The sequence below is a fragment of the Myotis brandtii genome, unplaced genomic scaffold (assembly GCF_000412655.1).
Source record: "Myotis brandtii unplaced genomic scaffold, ASM41265v1 scaffold634, whole genome shotgun sequence".
NCBI lineage: Eukaryota > Metazoa > Chordata > Mammalia > Chiroptera > Vespertilionidae > Myotis > Myotis brandtii.
In genome coordinates, this window is record NW_005370427.1 from 1221195 (window position 1) to 1236500 (window position 15306).

General features: G+C 43.3%; 1 protein-coding gene across 1 annotated transcript in view; it reads right to left on the minus strand.

Moving 5' to 3' along the window:
* CNBD1 (cyclic nucleotide binding domain containing 1) overlaps positions 1-15306 on the minus strand; it is a 195813-nt gene that overhangs the window by 74027 nt on the left and 106480 nt on the right. Inside the window, exons 7-8 of the mRNA XM_014528438.1 lie at positions 14625-14762; positions 12579-12711 (exon numbers count right to left, since the gene is read on the minus strand). Of these exons, the coding sequence (XP_014383924.1) occupies positions 12579-12711; positions 14625-14762 (271 nt within the window). The remainder of the gene's footprint in view (positions 1-12578; positions 12712-14624; positions 14763-15306) is intronic.

Below are 15306 nucleotides of genomic sequence, written 5' to 3' on the forward strand. Positions count from 1 at the left end.
CCTCCTCTGAGTCTCGGTATGGATTTCTCTTTACTTCTAGTTGTAGAATCTCTCCTCAGCCAGCCTTCCTGTGGTTCTGAGTGATGTCCGTTCCGTCTTTTAGTTGTATTTTTGAATTGGTTGTTCGAGTCGGCAAACTCTGGCGTTAACCTATGCCGCCATCGTAGATTATTTCTTAACACTTTTTATTAAATCATATCAACAGTGATAGCAGTTATGAAGAAGAACTAAGCTGACATTTTGAAACTGAAGAATAAAACCTACTAGAGGGACTTAACAGGCCTTGACCAGACCAGAGAAATAATAATCAAACTTGAAGACAGGACTTTTGTACTTACTGAGGCACAGGAGCTAAACGAAAAATAATGAAGAAAAATGAAGAGCCTGAAGGATTTATGGGACATATCAAATGGGTCCACAGGCACATTGTAGGAGTCCCAGAAGGAGATGAAAAAGAGAAAGGGTAGAGACCCTATTTGAAGGAATCATGGCTAAAAACTTCTCAAATTTGAGAAAAATGGACATACAGCTTTAAGAAGCTCAATTCACCCCAACGAAGATACATCTAAAAAGACAAACACAGGCACATCATAATGAAACCGTCAAGTGTTCAAATTGTCTTTAATTTGGAAAGCAGCACAAAAAAGTGGCTCATCATATATAAGGCAGCTCTGAGATCTGCTATATGACATCATGCTTATGATAACAATACGGTCCATTTAACAACGGCCGAGCACATCTCAAGTTTTGTGTTCTTGACCACAATAAAAACCAAATTGGTGTTAAAATTTAATGTCTGAGTTCCTAATATTTTTTTTTCATTCTTCATTGAAAATGTCCAATATAATACACACACACACACACACACACACACACACACACACGTGCACGTGCGCGCAACTTTCTATGAATAAAAATTCCTTCAACTGTTTGACCTCAAAGAGATGGCATATAATATTTAACTTTTAACAAAATAATTTTTCTAGGTCTAAAGTCCAGAATTATAACTGCACAAGATATGTTTACACAGACAACTGAAAATAGTCTCAGAAATACTTTCAGTCAAATTTTTAGAGGTGTTGAAAATATTTTATATTTTAAGCATGAAGACTCAATGCCATTGTCCTTTCTATCTAAAAATGCGACTGTAGAATCAGAAGTAACCAGTTAAATTATTTAAGTGACCAGCATGCACAAACACACTGTGTTCTTTAAGAAGTCTGAAACACAGTTGACTTGACCAGGCAAATAATGAAAAATAAAATAAGTAAGAGTTAAATGTTCCAAATCAACTTTTTTTTCTATTAGAGCTAAAAGAACATCTCCACAGTATCATGTATTGCAAAAAGCAAGCAGAGATTCAATATTTTGTTCATATGGTATGAAAACTGGACTTGATTTTGGAATGTGTCACTATTCTAAGGAGCTTTTAGGCTAGAGAGCATACATATAGGGTGGGGCAAAAGTAGGTTTACAGTCATTTGTATGAAAAATAATACAATAATTAATAAGTAATAATACAAGAATAAACTGTTCCATGTACTCACAACTGTAAACCTATTTTTGCCAACCCCTGTATTTTAAAAATTTTATTCAGGACATTTTTTAAAGATTTTTAAATTAATTTTTGGTGAGAGAGGAAGGGAGAGGGAGAGAGAGAGAGAAACATCCATGTGAGAGCTAAACATTGACCAGCTGCCTGGTGCAGGCCCCCTACCGGGGATCCAGCCTGCAGCCCAGGCATGTGCCCTGACTGGGAATGGAACTGGTGACCTTTCAGGGGATGGGATGATGCCTGAAAGTGAGCCACACCAAGTGAGCCACACCAGCCAGGACTTACTCAGATCGTTTTTAAAATTTATCTTATTGTTGAGAGTATTACAGATGTCCCCTTTTCCCCCTCATTGCTCCCTTCCACCAGGTAACCACCTGACTTTAGTCCTTGTTTGGCCCTGCTAACACTCTCCCAGCCCAGGTAGCTGCCCTGTTGCCTGTGTTCTGCCATACTGGCTGCTGAATCTGATGTGGCCAGCTAAACTGTTTTGACTCTAATATCTGCCACAGATGTTTAAGTTATAGTGTTGGACTATTAAAGGAAAACAAAGGAAGTTTATCAATTGGGATATTAGACCTTTAATCATGATGGGAGGTACAATTCTTGTCCAGTAAATGGACAAGGCAACAAGGACTTCTGCTCTGTAAAAAATCAATAAAATATATTTTAAAAAAATAAAATAAATAAATAAATAAATAATAAATGGTGCAATTACTCAAAAAGGAAAGATAAAACACAGTTCACTGAAAGGCATTGAAATAAGATAGGCAGGCTCCTACATGTTGTCTGTATCACCTATTTGAGCATAATATAAACATTTATAGCTTGCGCAGAAACTCCTTTTCCTAATTGGCTAATCCAGTCTCCATTCTTTTCAAACTCTTCAATTTTCACTGTTAATTTCTCTCTCACAGAGCCATGTTATTTTGCAATCAATCAATATTTGTTAATTAAAGTGGAAAGCATTAAGTAGAGGTAAAATTATGTTACCTTTCTATAGCTCAATGTATTTGTTACGTATCTATTGAGAGAACGTGTATTCTCCCTGCGGCTACAAAATCCTGGAAATGGTTTCGTTCCTACATCCTTCCTGGCCTAGTAGGGCTGGTCCAACAGCAAGGAACTGTTCCGTGCTGCCCACGCAGGGGTCCTCATGAGCGCCTGCAGTGATGTGTGCACACCCGCTGGGCCCCGGCCCCCAGGCCCTGGTGCTGCAGGAGTGTCAGTCGCGAGTGTTGCCTGTGGTTCTGTTACTGCCACAGGCAAGACTTTGCAGGAGGCAGCAGATGAGTTTCTCTCATGGATGTTTCTCTCTCTCTCCCTCTCGCTTCCTCTCTCTCTAAAATCAATAAGAACATACTTTAAAAAGAGTAATATGAAATATCTTTATACTATACTAAATTGCTAGGCTTTTTCTTATTTTGTTTGTCTTTCAAGTAATCTGCCTATCAAATAAAATATTTGATTCATATTATATTCCCTCAGTATCTTCAAAATATTTTCTAAGTTTTTGGCTTCTTTAATTTTTTACAATACAGTATCAACATAATCCACTTTAAAAAAAATCTTACTGTTGTTTTTGTTAAGTTCACATTGAGCTAATAAAATCAGTGTAAACAGACATCTTTCATAGTGTTTTCCTATCCAAGAATGAGTTATACCTTAAATATTGTTTCAGTTTATGTAAGTCAGCTGAGTTATATAATACCTTCATACTTTTTATTAAGTGTATTTTTAGATATTTAATATTTTGGTTGTTATATATGTAATCTCTTCTTCCTTTAAATATTATTAAGTAGCTGTTATAAATTTTAAATATCTACCTTGTCACGTCACCTCACTTAATTCCATGATTCCTGATAAATTTCTCATTGACTCCACAAATATTGAACTACCTAATGATATGATGAGTAGAGAAGATTATTTCACCGTCCCCTTTTACAAGTTCATGCTTATTTTTTTTTTCTTAAGAATGTTAGTAAGCTTATCCCTTTAATGATAACTACCCTGCTATTTCCTGCCAGGAACTCACTAACTTTGTTTTGACATAGAAGTTTTCATCGGATCTTATTTTGTTGGGAATGTGTGTCAGAACTTCCTCAAATGCTTGAAGATGAGGTTATGGCTTCCTCTCCCTGAATCTATATTTTAGTAAAATGTACTAATAGATTTTTAAAGCCATGCTGAGCCAGTTCTCACTGAATGCCTACAATGAACTGACTTTGCTTTGGTGTATTTTTCTGTGAAGTGCTGCTACATTGTTTTCCAATATAATTTTATATTGCTATTCCCACTTAGGTGCTTAAATAGTCTTTTTTATCTTACCTTTGTCCATTTTAGCTTCCATGTTATAGCAAATTTGAAAGAAAGCATTAGTATCATCAGCTCCTTGAAAATGCGACCAAGCTAACTAACGCGGGTTTTCTGATCATGGCACACAGCAGGGTCCCCTCAGCCTCCCCGCAGAGGCTGCTAGGATCAGTGTTCTAAGGCAAACAAGGCAGAAACAACAGCTTATTCTAGAAAATGCAAGACACAAACGGGGTCAAGACCACTTTGGGTCCTGGAGAGCCATTATTCAAATCAGTTCGGTCACTGAGACATCCTCTCTACTGTCATTGTGTAAGAAAAGTGACTAGAATGTTAAACATGTTAAATGCATGTAACTATGAATTCTCTCAGGGCGGTGAGTGTGTGTGGAGGGGGAAGGGAGGGCAGAAGTGGAAAAGGGCATAGAAGGATAAATGATGATGGAGGAAAAAGTAGGCATATCTCTCAAAAATGTACACTGGAGTGTTTTTTAAATAAAAAGAATAGACTTTAAAAATGTATACAACTAACCTATCTTTTTATATCTTTCTATTTTTAACACAAATTTTTAAAAAGCTGCATATAACATGTTTAACCTAGTGAGAGAACATAAGAGCAAAGTATAAGCGATCACATCTGCAATAAACAAAACATCACTTTCCCCTCAAAGCCACCAGGTCACAGGGACACTGAATGGTGAGGTTGTTTTTCTATGGTTCACACACAGGAAACACTATTGCTAGTTCCTTTGTGACTGAAAGGCTTGTCCAAGTAATGGATATTATATTCCCTCTCTTTAAAACCGTGTCTTCAATATTTGACCAATAGCATGAATCAACAAGGGGCCAATGTACTTCTTGAGAATAACAGCTTAAGCACATAAAATTGTTCTATGCCATTTTGTTAAGCAGTGTCACCCTAATAAATTAAATAAAAAAGTTTCTTTTTAATTATTCTGTGTAAAATGCCTAAATAATTACTATAACATTACTCAGGCACAAGTCGTTTACTCTTGCACAGCAACCTACATTTGATTTATAGTTTACATTCTGTGGCAAATGTTACCTCCAGATAAGCTACAGCAATATTTTCTAAAACAACCTGTCGTATTAGCATGGTCTGCATGAAAAGAAGAAAACCTTTCACACTCAGGCCCATTGGAAACAGAATCTAGGTTCACAGAGTTCCCACAGGAAGCCCTGCCAACCTTTCTGGGGGAAAAATCGACTTAATGTTAAAATAAACATCAGAAAACACCACTACCCTCCCAAACATGCTCTAAGTTCAATAAGAATAATAATTTAAAACTTAAAAGCATGCTATTCGAGAAATTTAAGCCTAAATTCATGAGTGCCCGTATTCTTCTCAGAGCTGTAACCATCTCCTAAAAGCTCCTGAAGATTAGGAATTTAAGGGACTAGAAGAAAATGTAGGTCTGGCCATGGCTGCCCTCAGCTGCCCCAACATTTGTCTTGTTTCCAAGTAGGGCTTCTATGGCGTTTTACTCTCTGCAACTTCCAAGGCTTCTAAATTGCAAGATTCAACAAAAAGATGCAAATGACACTATTTTATTAAAGTTTGAAAATCAATATATAGACTACAGAGTAGTGAATGACTCATGTGGCTGTTATTTGCATGTAGAAATGAAAAAAATTCTAATAATAATTTTATTGTCAGAGGCAGATTTTCCCAAGCCAGTTCCTATTTTTCTATCTTTCTGTAAGTAAGCCAATGTCCACACGATGTCACAGGATCTTGAGGTCAGCTCCTTAACTAGTAGTTTGGAAATTTGTTTGGGATCCCAAGGGTATACACCAATGCCACTGACATCAATTCAGTGATGCCAACATCTAAAGAGATGAAACCAGCTCTGTGGCTGCTGTTCTAAGACAACACCATAGGCTGCACAGGTGTAACTCACCTGGTCATGAGAAACGATCTAAACAAAAGCACTGCACCTAGAGCAAGATGCCCCTTGGGAAAATCATTACTGCAGAGCGCTGGCCTACTACTCTGAGGGGCAAGTACAAGACAGTGGCTGCTTTTAAAACATGAGGGATCTTCCAGGTATACTCAGCCAGTGAAATAATAGGCATCAATTATATATAGCTTCAGATCTACAAATAGGTTTAGAGATGGACACAGGCACAGGCACAGGTACATGCACAGACAGAGGGACAAACACAGGCACAGACACAGACACAGGCACAAGCACAGGTAGACATAGACATAGACACACACACAGACAGACACAGACACAGACACAGACACAGACACAGACACAGGCACAGAATAGACACAGAAATAGACACAGGCACAGACATAGACACAGGCACAGACAAAGGCACAGGCACAGACACAGGCACAAATATAGACCCAGGCACAGACAAAGGCATAGGCACAGACACAGGCACAGACATAGACACAGGCACAGACATAGGCACAGACAGACACAGACACAGGCACAGCCACAGCCATAGGCACAGACACAGACACAGACACAGGCACAGACATAGGCACAGACAGACACAGACACAGGCACAGGCACAGCCACAGCCACAGGCACAGACATAGACACAGACAGACACAGACACAGGCACAGGCACAGCCACAGCCATAGGCACAGATACAGACACAGGCATAGGCACAGCCACAGCCACAGGCACAGACACAGACACAGGCACAGGCACAGACATAGACACAGGCACAGGCATAGACATAGATACTTTGCTTTGTTAAAACTATGGAAGCTTACAAAACCCTCCTTATAAAAATTTTGAGCAAGACTCATATTTCCATATTCCAGAAAACTCATATAGGGGATTGGATTTCAGGTAGTCATCTGAAGGCAGTTGACTAAGCAATATCAATAAATATAAAACACCAAGCAATATCTGCCTCAGGAATGTCTGTATTTTAAAGAGCAACCCTGATAAAAGACACCTCTTTTCAGTTCCAGGAAGTGACCGTCTGATGGGGGACACAGTGGGTGCAGGAGAGAAATGACCTGGGGTCATGAAGACAGAGCACATGGAAGTCAAAGCTATCTGTCCCAGATGAGGCAGTGGGTCCTGCCTGCCCGGTGCTGCATGGAATGCCTCCCTGCCCCCTCCCCCGACCTGGAGGGGCAAGAAGGCTATTGAGTGGGCTCCTCTGGTGAGTGTGGACCCCTCCCCTTGCCGTCCTATGGTTCAGGGAGGCTGCACCTCTCCCAGCTCTTGCTGACAGGTGGCATGTCCATGCCAGAGCGCATGCCCATGGTGCCTGCAATGCCTGCTGGCCAGGGTGTCAGACCGGACCCCCACCCCCACCCCTGGACAATCAGGGAGATCCTCTTTCGCAGGGACTGTGGGCTGTGACAGAAATGAGGCCGGAGCCAATTCCAAGCAGAGCAGAACCTCAGACTGCAGCAAATAGCCTGCGTGAATGAGCACCGAGTGCGGACCAGCCTTCCTGAGAGCTAACGCCTGGGCTCCCAGGACAGCACCTCACTGTGCAGGAGGCCAGTGACCTCCACACACCCTGCCCCAATCTTGCACAGTGTCCCCCACTATTAGCACACTTGGCCCGACTGGTACATTGTTACAACTGATGAACCTTCATTGAAACATCATAGACCAAGCCCACAGTGGACATAGGGGCTCACTCTTGGGTTGAACGTTCTGTGGGTTGAGTGACTGTATAATAATATTGAACTACCATTATAGTATCACAGAGTTGATTTACTGCCCTAAAATTTACTGCTCCATGCACCCATGTATCTCTCCTCCCTAACCCATGGCAACCACTGGTCTTTTTATTATTTTGCTAAGGTTTGGCCATTTCCAGAGTTTCATGTAATAGGAATCACACAGTATATAGCCTTTTCAGACTGTTTCTTTCACTTAGTAATGTGTATTTAAGGTCTCTCATACCCTCTAACGGTCTGGTAACTCATCTTCTCCTCATGCTGAGTAATATTCCATTGTTTGGCTAGGCCACAGTTTACTCGTGCACTCACCTAGGGAAAGACACCTTCGTTGACTCCAGGTGTTAGCATTAGAGGAGAAGCTGCAATAAGCATTTGCATGCAGGTTTTTGTGTGGACACAAGTGTTCAGGTCCTTTGGTAAGCATCATGGAATGTGATAGCTGGATGGTATAAGAATGTACTTAGAGCTCTGCACAGCAAAAGACACCATCAACAAAATGAAAAGGGAGCCACTGTATGGAGAAACATATTTGCCAATGATACATCTGATAAGGTGTTAATTTCCAAAATATACAACAAATTCATACAATTTAACAAAAGGAAGACAAACAATCCAATTAAAAAATGGGCAAAGGACCTAAATAGATACTTCTCCAAAGTGGACATACAGATGGTCAAGGGACATATGAAAAAATGCTCTAAGTCACTGATCATCTGAGAGATGCAAATTAAAACAACAATGAGGTATCAACTCACACCTGCCAGAATAGCTATCATCAACAAATCAACAAACAACAAGTGCTGGTGAGGATGTGGAGAAAAGGGAACCCTAGTACACTGCTGGTGGGAATGCAGACTGGTGCAGCCACTGTGGAAGACAGTATGGAGTTTCCTAAAAAAGTTAAATATGGAACTCCCATATGACCCAGTGATCCCACTTCTAGGAATATATCCTAAGAAACCCAAAGCACCAATCAGAAAGGATATATACACCCCTATGTTCATAGCAGCACAATTTACAATAGCTAAGATATGGAAACAGGCCAAGTGCCCATCCATAGATGAGAGGATAAAAAGCTGTGGTACATTTACACCATGGAATACTATGCAGCTGTAAAAAAGAGGGTTCTCTTATCCATTGGGACAGCATGGAGGGACCTGGAGGGTATCGTGCTAAGCAAAATAAGCCAGTCAGAGAAAGACAAGTATCACATGATCACACTCATATGTGGAATCTAATGAACAAAATAAACTGATGAACAAAATAGATCCAGAGACAGAGAAGCATGGAATAAACTGGAATATCAGAGGAAAGGCAGGGGTTGGGGGGTGGGGATGAGGAGCAATTAACCGGGGAACTTATATGCATATATGCATAACCCATGGACACAGACAGTAGTGTGGTGAGGGCCTGGGAGGGTTGGGTGTGGGGTGGAGGGGATTAATGGCGGGTGGGGAAGGCACATCTGTAATACCTTCAACAATGAAGATAATTTTTATAAAAATTAATGTACTTAATTTTATAAGAAACCACCAAACTGTCTTCCACGGTGGCTGCACCACTTTGCATCCCCATTAGCACATGAGAGTGAGCGTCTGCTGCTCCACATCCTCGCCGCACTTGTCACTGTCGGTTTTCTGGATTTTTCCACGCGAGTAGGTGTGTAGCAGGGGAGCGCTCTGCACAGCGTGCTAGTAGTGGGGGTGCTGGGCACGACTGGGGGCAGGGCATGTGGGAGATCTCTGTGCTTTCTGCTCAATTTTGTCATGAACCTAAAACTGCTCTAAATAGCAAAATCGTTAATGAACTAATATGTTACATGAAAAAATATTCACTTAATGCAAAGAGACCAGAAAAGAAGGAAGAAAAGATCAAAGACAGCTGTTCTGGGATGCTCAGGAGTGCGCTGAGGGGCTAAGAGGTCTCATGCCTGCAGAGTCCGTTGATCTGAAAGATCATGTCAAAAATTTGGGATTTCGAGCCTAGAAGTCCCAACTTCCTAGGTAGAGCTTCAAAGCATATGCTCTGTGGCTGGAAGTTTCCACTTTTGGTTTGGGAAGACTATATATTTTACTGTTATTATATTGGTAGATTTCATCTTTCAGAACTAAATTACTACCAGTTTTTGTATGTCTAGTAATTGTGTTTGTGCAGCAAATCCTGCCTGGAACAGGCAGCACATGCCGACAGAGCAGGACAACAATAAAATGTGCCCCAGTGGCTCGTGGAGGCAGGTCGTCGACCCTTTTCTCTCATCCACATCATTCACGGGGAACAGGTGCGGGAGCAGTCACCACGCTCTAGCCAGAGGCCTGGGAAAAGAGCCCCTGGGAAGACGGTGGTTGGGGTGACACAGCCAGGCTGGCCTAAGTCACAGGCAGCTCTGGGCATGTCCATTAGGTCCAGGTCCCGGACATCTGACCCAAAGTAAGGAGACTTCAGGCAGCAGAGGAAACGCAGCCAGAATAGCTTCACTTCTTTCAGTTTACGCAAGACTCATCCTCAAGTCCATCAACCTTTTGAATAATTAACTTAATCTCCCTGAAACCCCATCCAATACACATCCTAAAGGAAGATGGAAACACACTTAATTATGCTTTGGAAACCATACCACTGCCAATTTTAAACCTAGATAAGGACTGTAATTTGAGCTACATTCTCTACATTTTCTGACAAAAATTCACAGTAAATCTTGAGTCAAGTCGGGAGATATTATATCTAACTAGAGGGCCAGTGCACAAAATTCGTGCAAGGGGCTCAGCCCTCACAGCTGCCATGGTTGCCTTGGCCCTTGCAGCCCTGGCTTCATCCGGAAGGTCATCCAGAAGGTCATTTGGCTGTCTGGTCTAATTAGCATATTATGCTTTTATTATTATAGATGCTTCTCTTTGATACATCAAGTCTGTCAGTACCAGAAAAATCAGGTTATGCTGACAGGACACATTCCTCCACTGTGAGCGTATTTATAAGAGTCACCATATTTCAGAGCCCAGAGGGGCACTGAAGGTCACCTAGGGAAGCGGTCACTCCTCCCAAAGGAAGAGAAGTGGTTTTAAAACAATATAAACTTAAGCAGCACACACTGATGTTTGGTAAAATAACGCTACTTTTGACTTATTCAATATAATCACAGGCTGCCCAGGGCAATAGACAGTGTCCACCATTGTTTTTAAAGACATTTTCCAAAAAGATCTTGAGACCGGCATCTGCCTGAGTCTGTATGTCAAGTCCGCACCTTCCTAACTCCCGATGCCAAGTTTAAATCTTGCAGGTGGACGTCTCAGACTGAAACACATATTCATCTTTTGTAATCAAATACCTTAAAAGCACATAACTATTCCCCTTTGTCAAACTTTGTATTCTTTTGGCTCACATAATTAAAAATATCTTCTTGCTATGGTTTCTTTCCTCCTTTTTAATCATCTCAAAACTACTATTGTCCTGACACATTGGCAAGGCTGAGATATTATTTTTTATAAACATGAGGCTTGGACCAAGGCTCAAAATGCCTGATACAAATTGGGGAAACCAGAATAAATTCAAAACATCACATTAAAAAAATGGTTCTGTCCAATAAACCTGCTGAATTCTCGAATGCGCAAACCCCAGTGTCTCACCCGCGGCCGCGACTCACCTTCCGTGTACTTTTGCCCAAAAAAGAAAAATAAAATGTCTTTTCTAACTCGTCAGGGAAAATGCTTTATGAGCAAATGCAACATAACCAATACTCCGTTGTTATAAGCAACGAAAAAGAAGTCCTTGGCTAACCACGTGCTGGACACTGTGTTTCAAAAACTGGTGTGTAAGACGCAGGCGCCAGCACTGAGCTCAGCTTGGAGGCCCAACTGACCGCTCAGGACATTCGCTTCTTTCTAACCAAGGGCCTGTCCGCCTGCTGCCAGCCTGCTGGGCACAGGCCTCCCGGGCACTCAGCCAGGCCAGGCCCCCCAGGCCAGGCTCAGTAACAGCAGCAGCATCGGGCTGACAACTCCCTCTCTGACTCTTGAGACCTTCACCTCCAGCTCCTGCAGACCATCCTCCAAGCACAGTCCTGGCTCTGCTGAGGCCCTAGGACTGCAGAAGCCGCCCCTTGACCCGCACCCTCCCTGCCCCTCCCCCCGCGCCCCTCCCCACCTCAGTCTCACCCCGCACCCTCCCCGCTGGTGGCTGCCTCCTGGAGGGCTGGGCTCTGGCCACCCTGGCACTACCTCTGTGGGTCTTGGTCAGATAACAGATGCATAGACCTGGGGCTTCGATGGCAACCACCTCTCACAGTTTGGGGGGCTGGGGCGTTTCAGGGCGAGGTGCCTGCTGACTGGTGTGTGGTGGGTCGCGGGCGCTCACAGCTCCCCTGGGGGTCCTCGCGTGGAGAGGATCGCTCCTCGCTGACCTCCTGTTTGCAGGGCACGGACCCACTCGTGGAGGCTCCATTTCCAGGATTAACCCCCACAGGCCCCCTGCAGCACCCACTGGGGGTGAGGGTCACCCTCTGGCTTCTGCAGGACAGCACCGAGGTGCGAGGTGCGTGGTCCCTCAGTTGTGGGCTCGCCTGAGGGAAGGCTCCACAGAAGGATGATGCCACTGCACTCTGTGCCCTGCGACAGGAAGTGTGTCCATGCCCTGCAGGTGGCGCTGCCTCACCCCTTCCCCAGGACTGGGCTCTCCTGGGAGCTGGAGTCGCTCCACAGTGCAGGGCCCCACTGGCTGCTTAGGGAGGTGTCCTGCTGGGGAAACCCCCAACCCCATCCCTTTCTCCCTCCAGGCTGGGCCTCGGGCTAGGGGGGAGGTGAGGCATGGGGGCAGCCAGCAGGGCCAGTGCAGGGCGGCCTCAGTCTTCAGGAGGATTTCCAAGGAAAAACAAGCAATAATGTAAATGTCTGGTTCAAAGGTAACAGTATTTAAATAGATTAGACAAACGTGAATAGCTTTTGAAACGTTAAAACTGAACAGTTACAAATTCCAATCGTGTAAGATTATGTGTAAAAAAAAAAAAAAAAAGTTGCAAAATTGCATTATGCTCACCATGACCACGAGGAAACTTCTTCCATTTAACACGCAGAACCAGCTCATGGATGTACAGGGTTGGCCACTCCTCATAGTAGGGACACCCACGGATTAGTTTCACTATTTCTTTATTTTCAAACTTTGTTTTTTCCTGTAAAAAAAGTTATCAAATTTTCTCTGTTAGGTAATTTAAAAAGAATAAAAAAATGGATAAATGTCAGTGAAAGGAAAATAAAGGTTACATGATATGATTTTACATAAAATACACTTGAATTTTATCAGAGCATCATTCTATGACCACGTAACCATAGCTACAGGTCTGCTATTAAAGTTTGATTTTCCCACCTTTCATAATATTTTATGAATGTTTTAGTATTAAACAAAACTGTCATAGTCAAGACTAAACTCAAACGTTGTATTGATCATCTATCTATGTATATAAAAGCCTAAGTGACCATTCAACTGGTAGCTATGACATGCACTGACCACCAGGGGGCAGATGCTCAACACACAGGCCTGGAAACATGGAACAGACTGATGAATCTCAGAGAGAAGGGGAAGGGGGAGGGCAGGAAGAGATTAACCAACGATCTTATATGCATACTAGAGGCCCAGTACACAGATTCATGCACAGATGGGGTCCCTCTGCCTGGCCTGTGGGGATTGACCAAAACCAGCTCTCCGACATCCCCCGAGGGATCCCAGATTGTGAGAGGGTGCAGGCCAGTGCAAGGGACCCCACTGGTGCTCAAATTTGTGCACCGGGCCTCTAGTATCCAATAAGTAACACTGATATTTTGAAAAATAAAAACAAAACTTACAAAAAGAGTTTTGAAAGCCAGCTGCTCTGAAACAAAGATGGAAGGAGGCTGCATTTTGAGAACATCATTAGCTTCACCAACACCACCACCATCGTGGTATTGAAAAAGACCCCGACTAGCAGAGACCTGGATCAAGCACACAGGCTCTCCCCAGCTCCTGCCCACGGAGCACCCAGCCCTGGCTCAGCCCCGAGGGCAGGACCATCAGGAGGGGCCCTCCAGTGAGGGGCTAGGGGAGGGACACACTTTGGGTCTGACTAAAGGAGACATTGTCAAACAGAGTAAAGGTGTCATCTTGATGCCGCAGGATTAGGGGTGGAATTCAGCTGTGAGGCTTGCCTGCAGCTGGGTTATGCTGTGGGAGCCGGTCACCCTCAGGGGCTTCCCCAGGGCAGGCAGCAGAGACTCAGCCACCTGATCATCCTGGAAGCCTAGCACCTGACACCCCAAAACACACATTTGTTGAATGAAAAAATAAATTTTAAATTTATGAAAAACGCCGAAACCGGTTTGGCTCAGTGGATAGAGCGTCGACCTGCGGACTGAGGGGTCCCAGGTTCGATTCCGGTCAAGGGCATGTACCTGGGTTGCGGGCACATCCCCAGTGGGAGATGTGCAGGAGGCAGCTGATCGATGTTTCTCTCTCATCGATGTTTCTAGCTCTCTATCTCTCTCCCTTCCTCTCTGTAAAAAATCAATAAAATATATTTTAAAAAAAATTATGAAAAACAAAAAGCCATAAAAATATACATAAAGTATGGGTGGAGGAGTGGGCTCACAGCCCCAGGCAAGCCCATGGGGCTGGGCCCTGGCATGAGCAGGGAAGGCTGCCGGCTGGATTCCCATCAGGGCACAGCCCGAGCTCTGGGCTTGACCCCCACAGGAAGCAGCCAACCCGTGCTTCACTCTCACATCCATGTTTCTCTCTCCCCCATGCTCCCTCTCTCACTAAAAACCAATTTTAAAAAAAGGAGGTTTACATGTTTGTATGGAAAATAATAAACTGTGTTTCACACACACAACTGTAGGCCTACTTTGGCCCCACCCTGTATATCCATAAAGACCTTTTTTTCCCTACTTCAATTACCCATCACTATTGGAAATTTAAGTAAAGGTCATTTTTATGTTGTCCAGGTCAAATCAAATTAAAAATAAGAGAGATATGAGCATCTGTTCAGAGAGGCAAAATTTTCTTGAATCTACAGCCATGTTGTGTTAATATATAGATTAGATTTGATCATACCAATTTAAACTTTGCATAATTGTCTGCAGAGATCTTAAGAAGTTCACAATCTTCTTCTGTCACCACTGAGGACACCGTTCGGTCCGACTGAATCTGAGCTGTGACATCCAGGGTCCCAAAGGTGCTCCATGGTCTAAGCTATAAGAAACCACAGGCAACTTAAAGTTCATATCACTGGCAACATGAGCAGAGCAGCGAGACGCCTAGGAAGGTCGGGGGGGAGAGATGCCAGGGAGAGAGGCAGGGAGAGAAATGAAGGGGGTGGGGGAAGATGTAGGGAGAGAAATGCAAGGGGGTGGGGCGAGATGCAGGGAGCGCACCTCCAGGGGGGAAGGGGTCAGAGCAACCAAGTGGGTGTCAGGCTTCTGCCCAATGTCACTCCCCAAAGCAAGAAAAATTTCCACTGTTTTCAGAACACGAAGGAAACAGCTTAGGACATCATTCTGTGTCTTTGCTAAACATTCAGTCTTTGAAATACAGCCATAGTAATGTAATCCATTCATTTTTCATTGCTGTGTGACTAGACTCAAGTTATGTATTCATTCTTTTGTTGCTGGACATGTGTTGTTAGCGGTAGTTGGCTATAAAACGATGACATGGACATTAGCGTACATGTCTCCTCATTTCATACATGACTATTTTTCTGAGACACATGCCTAGGGGAGCACTTGCTGGGCTACAG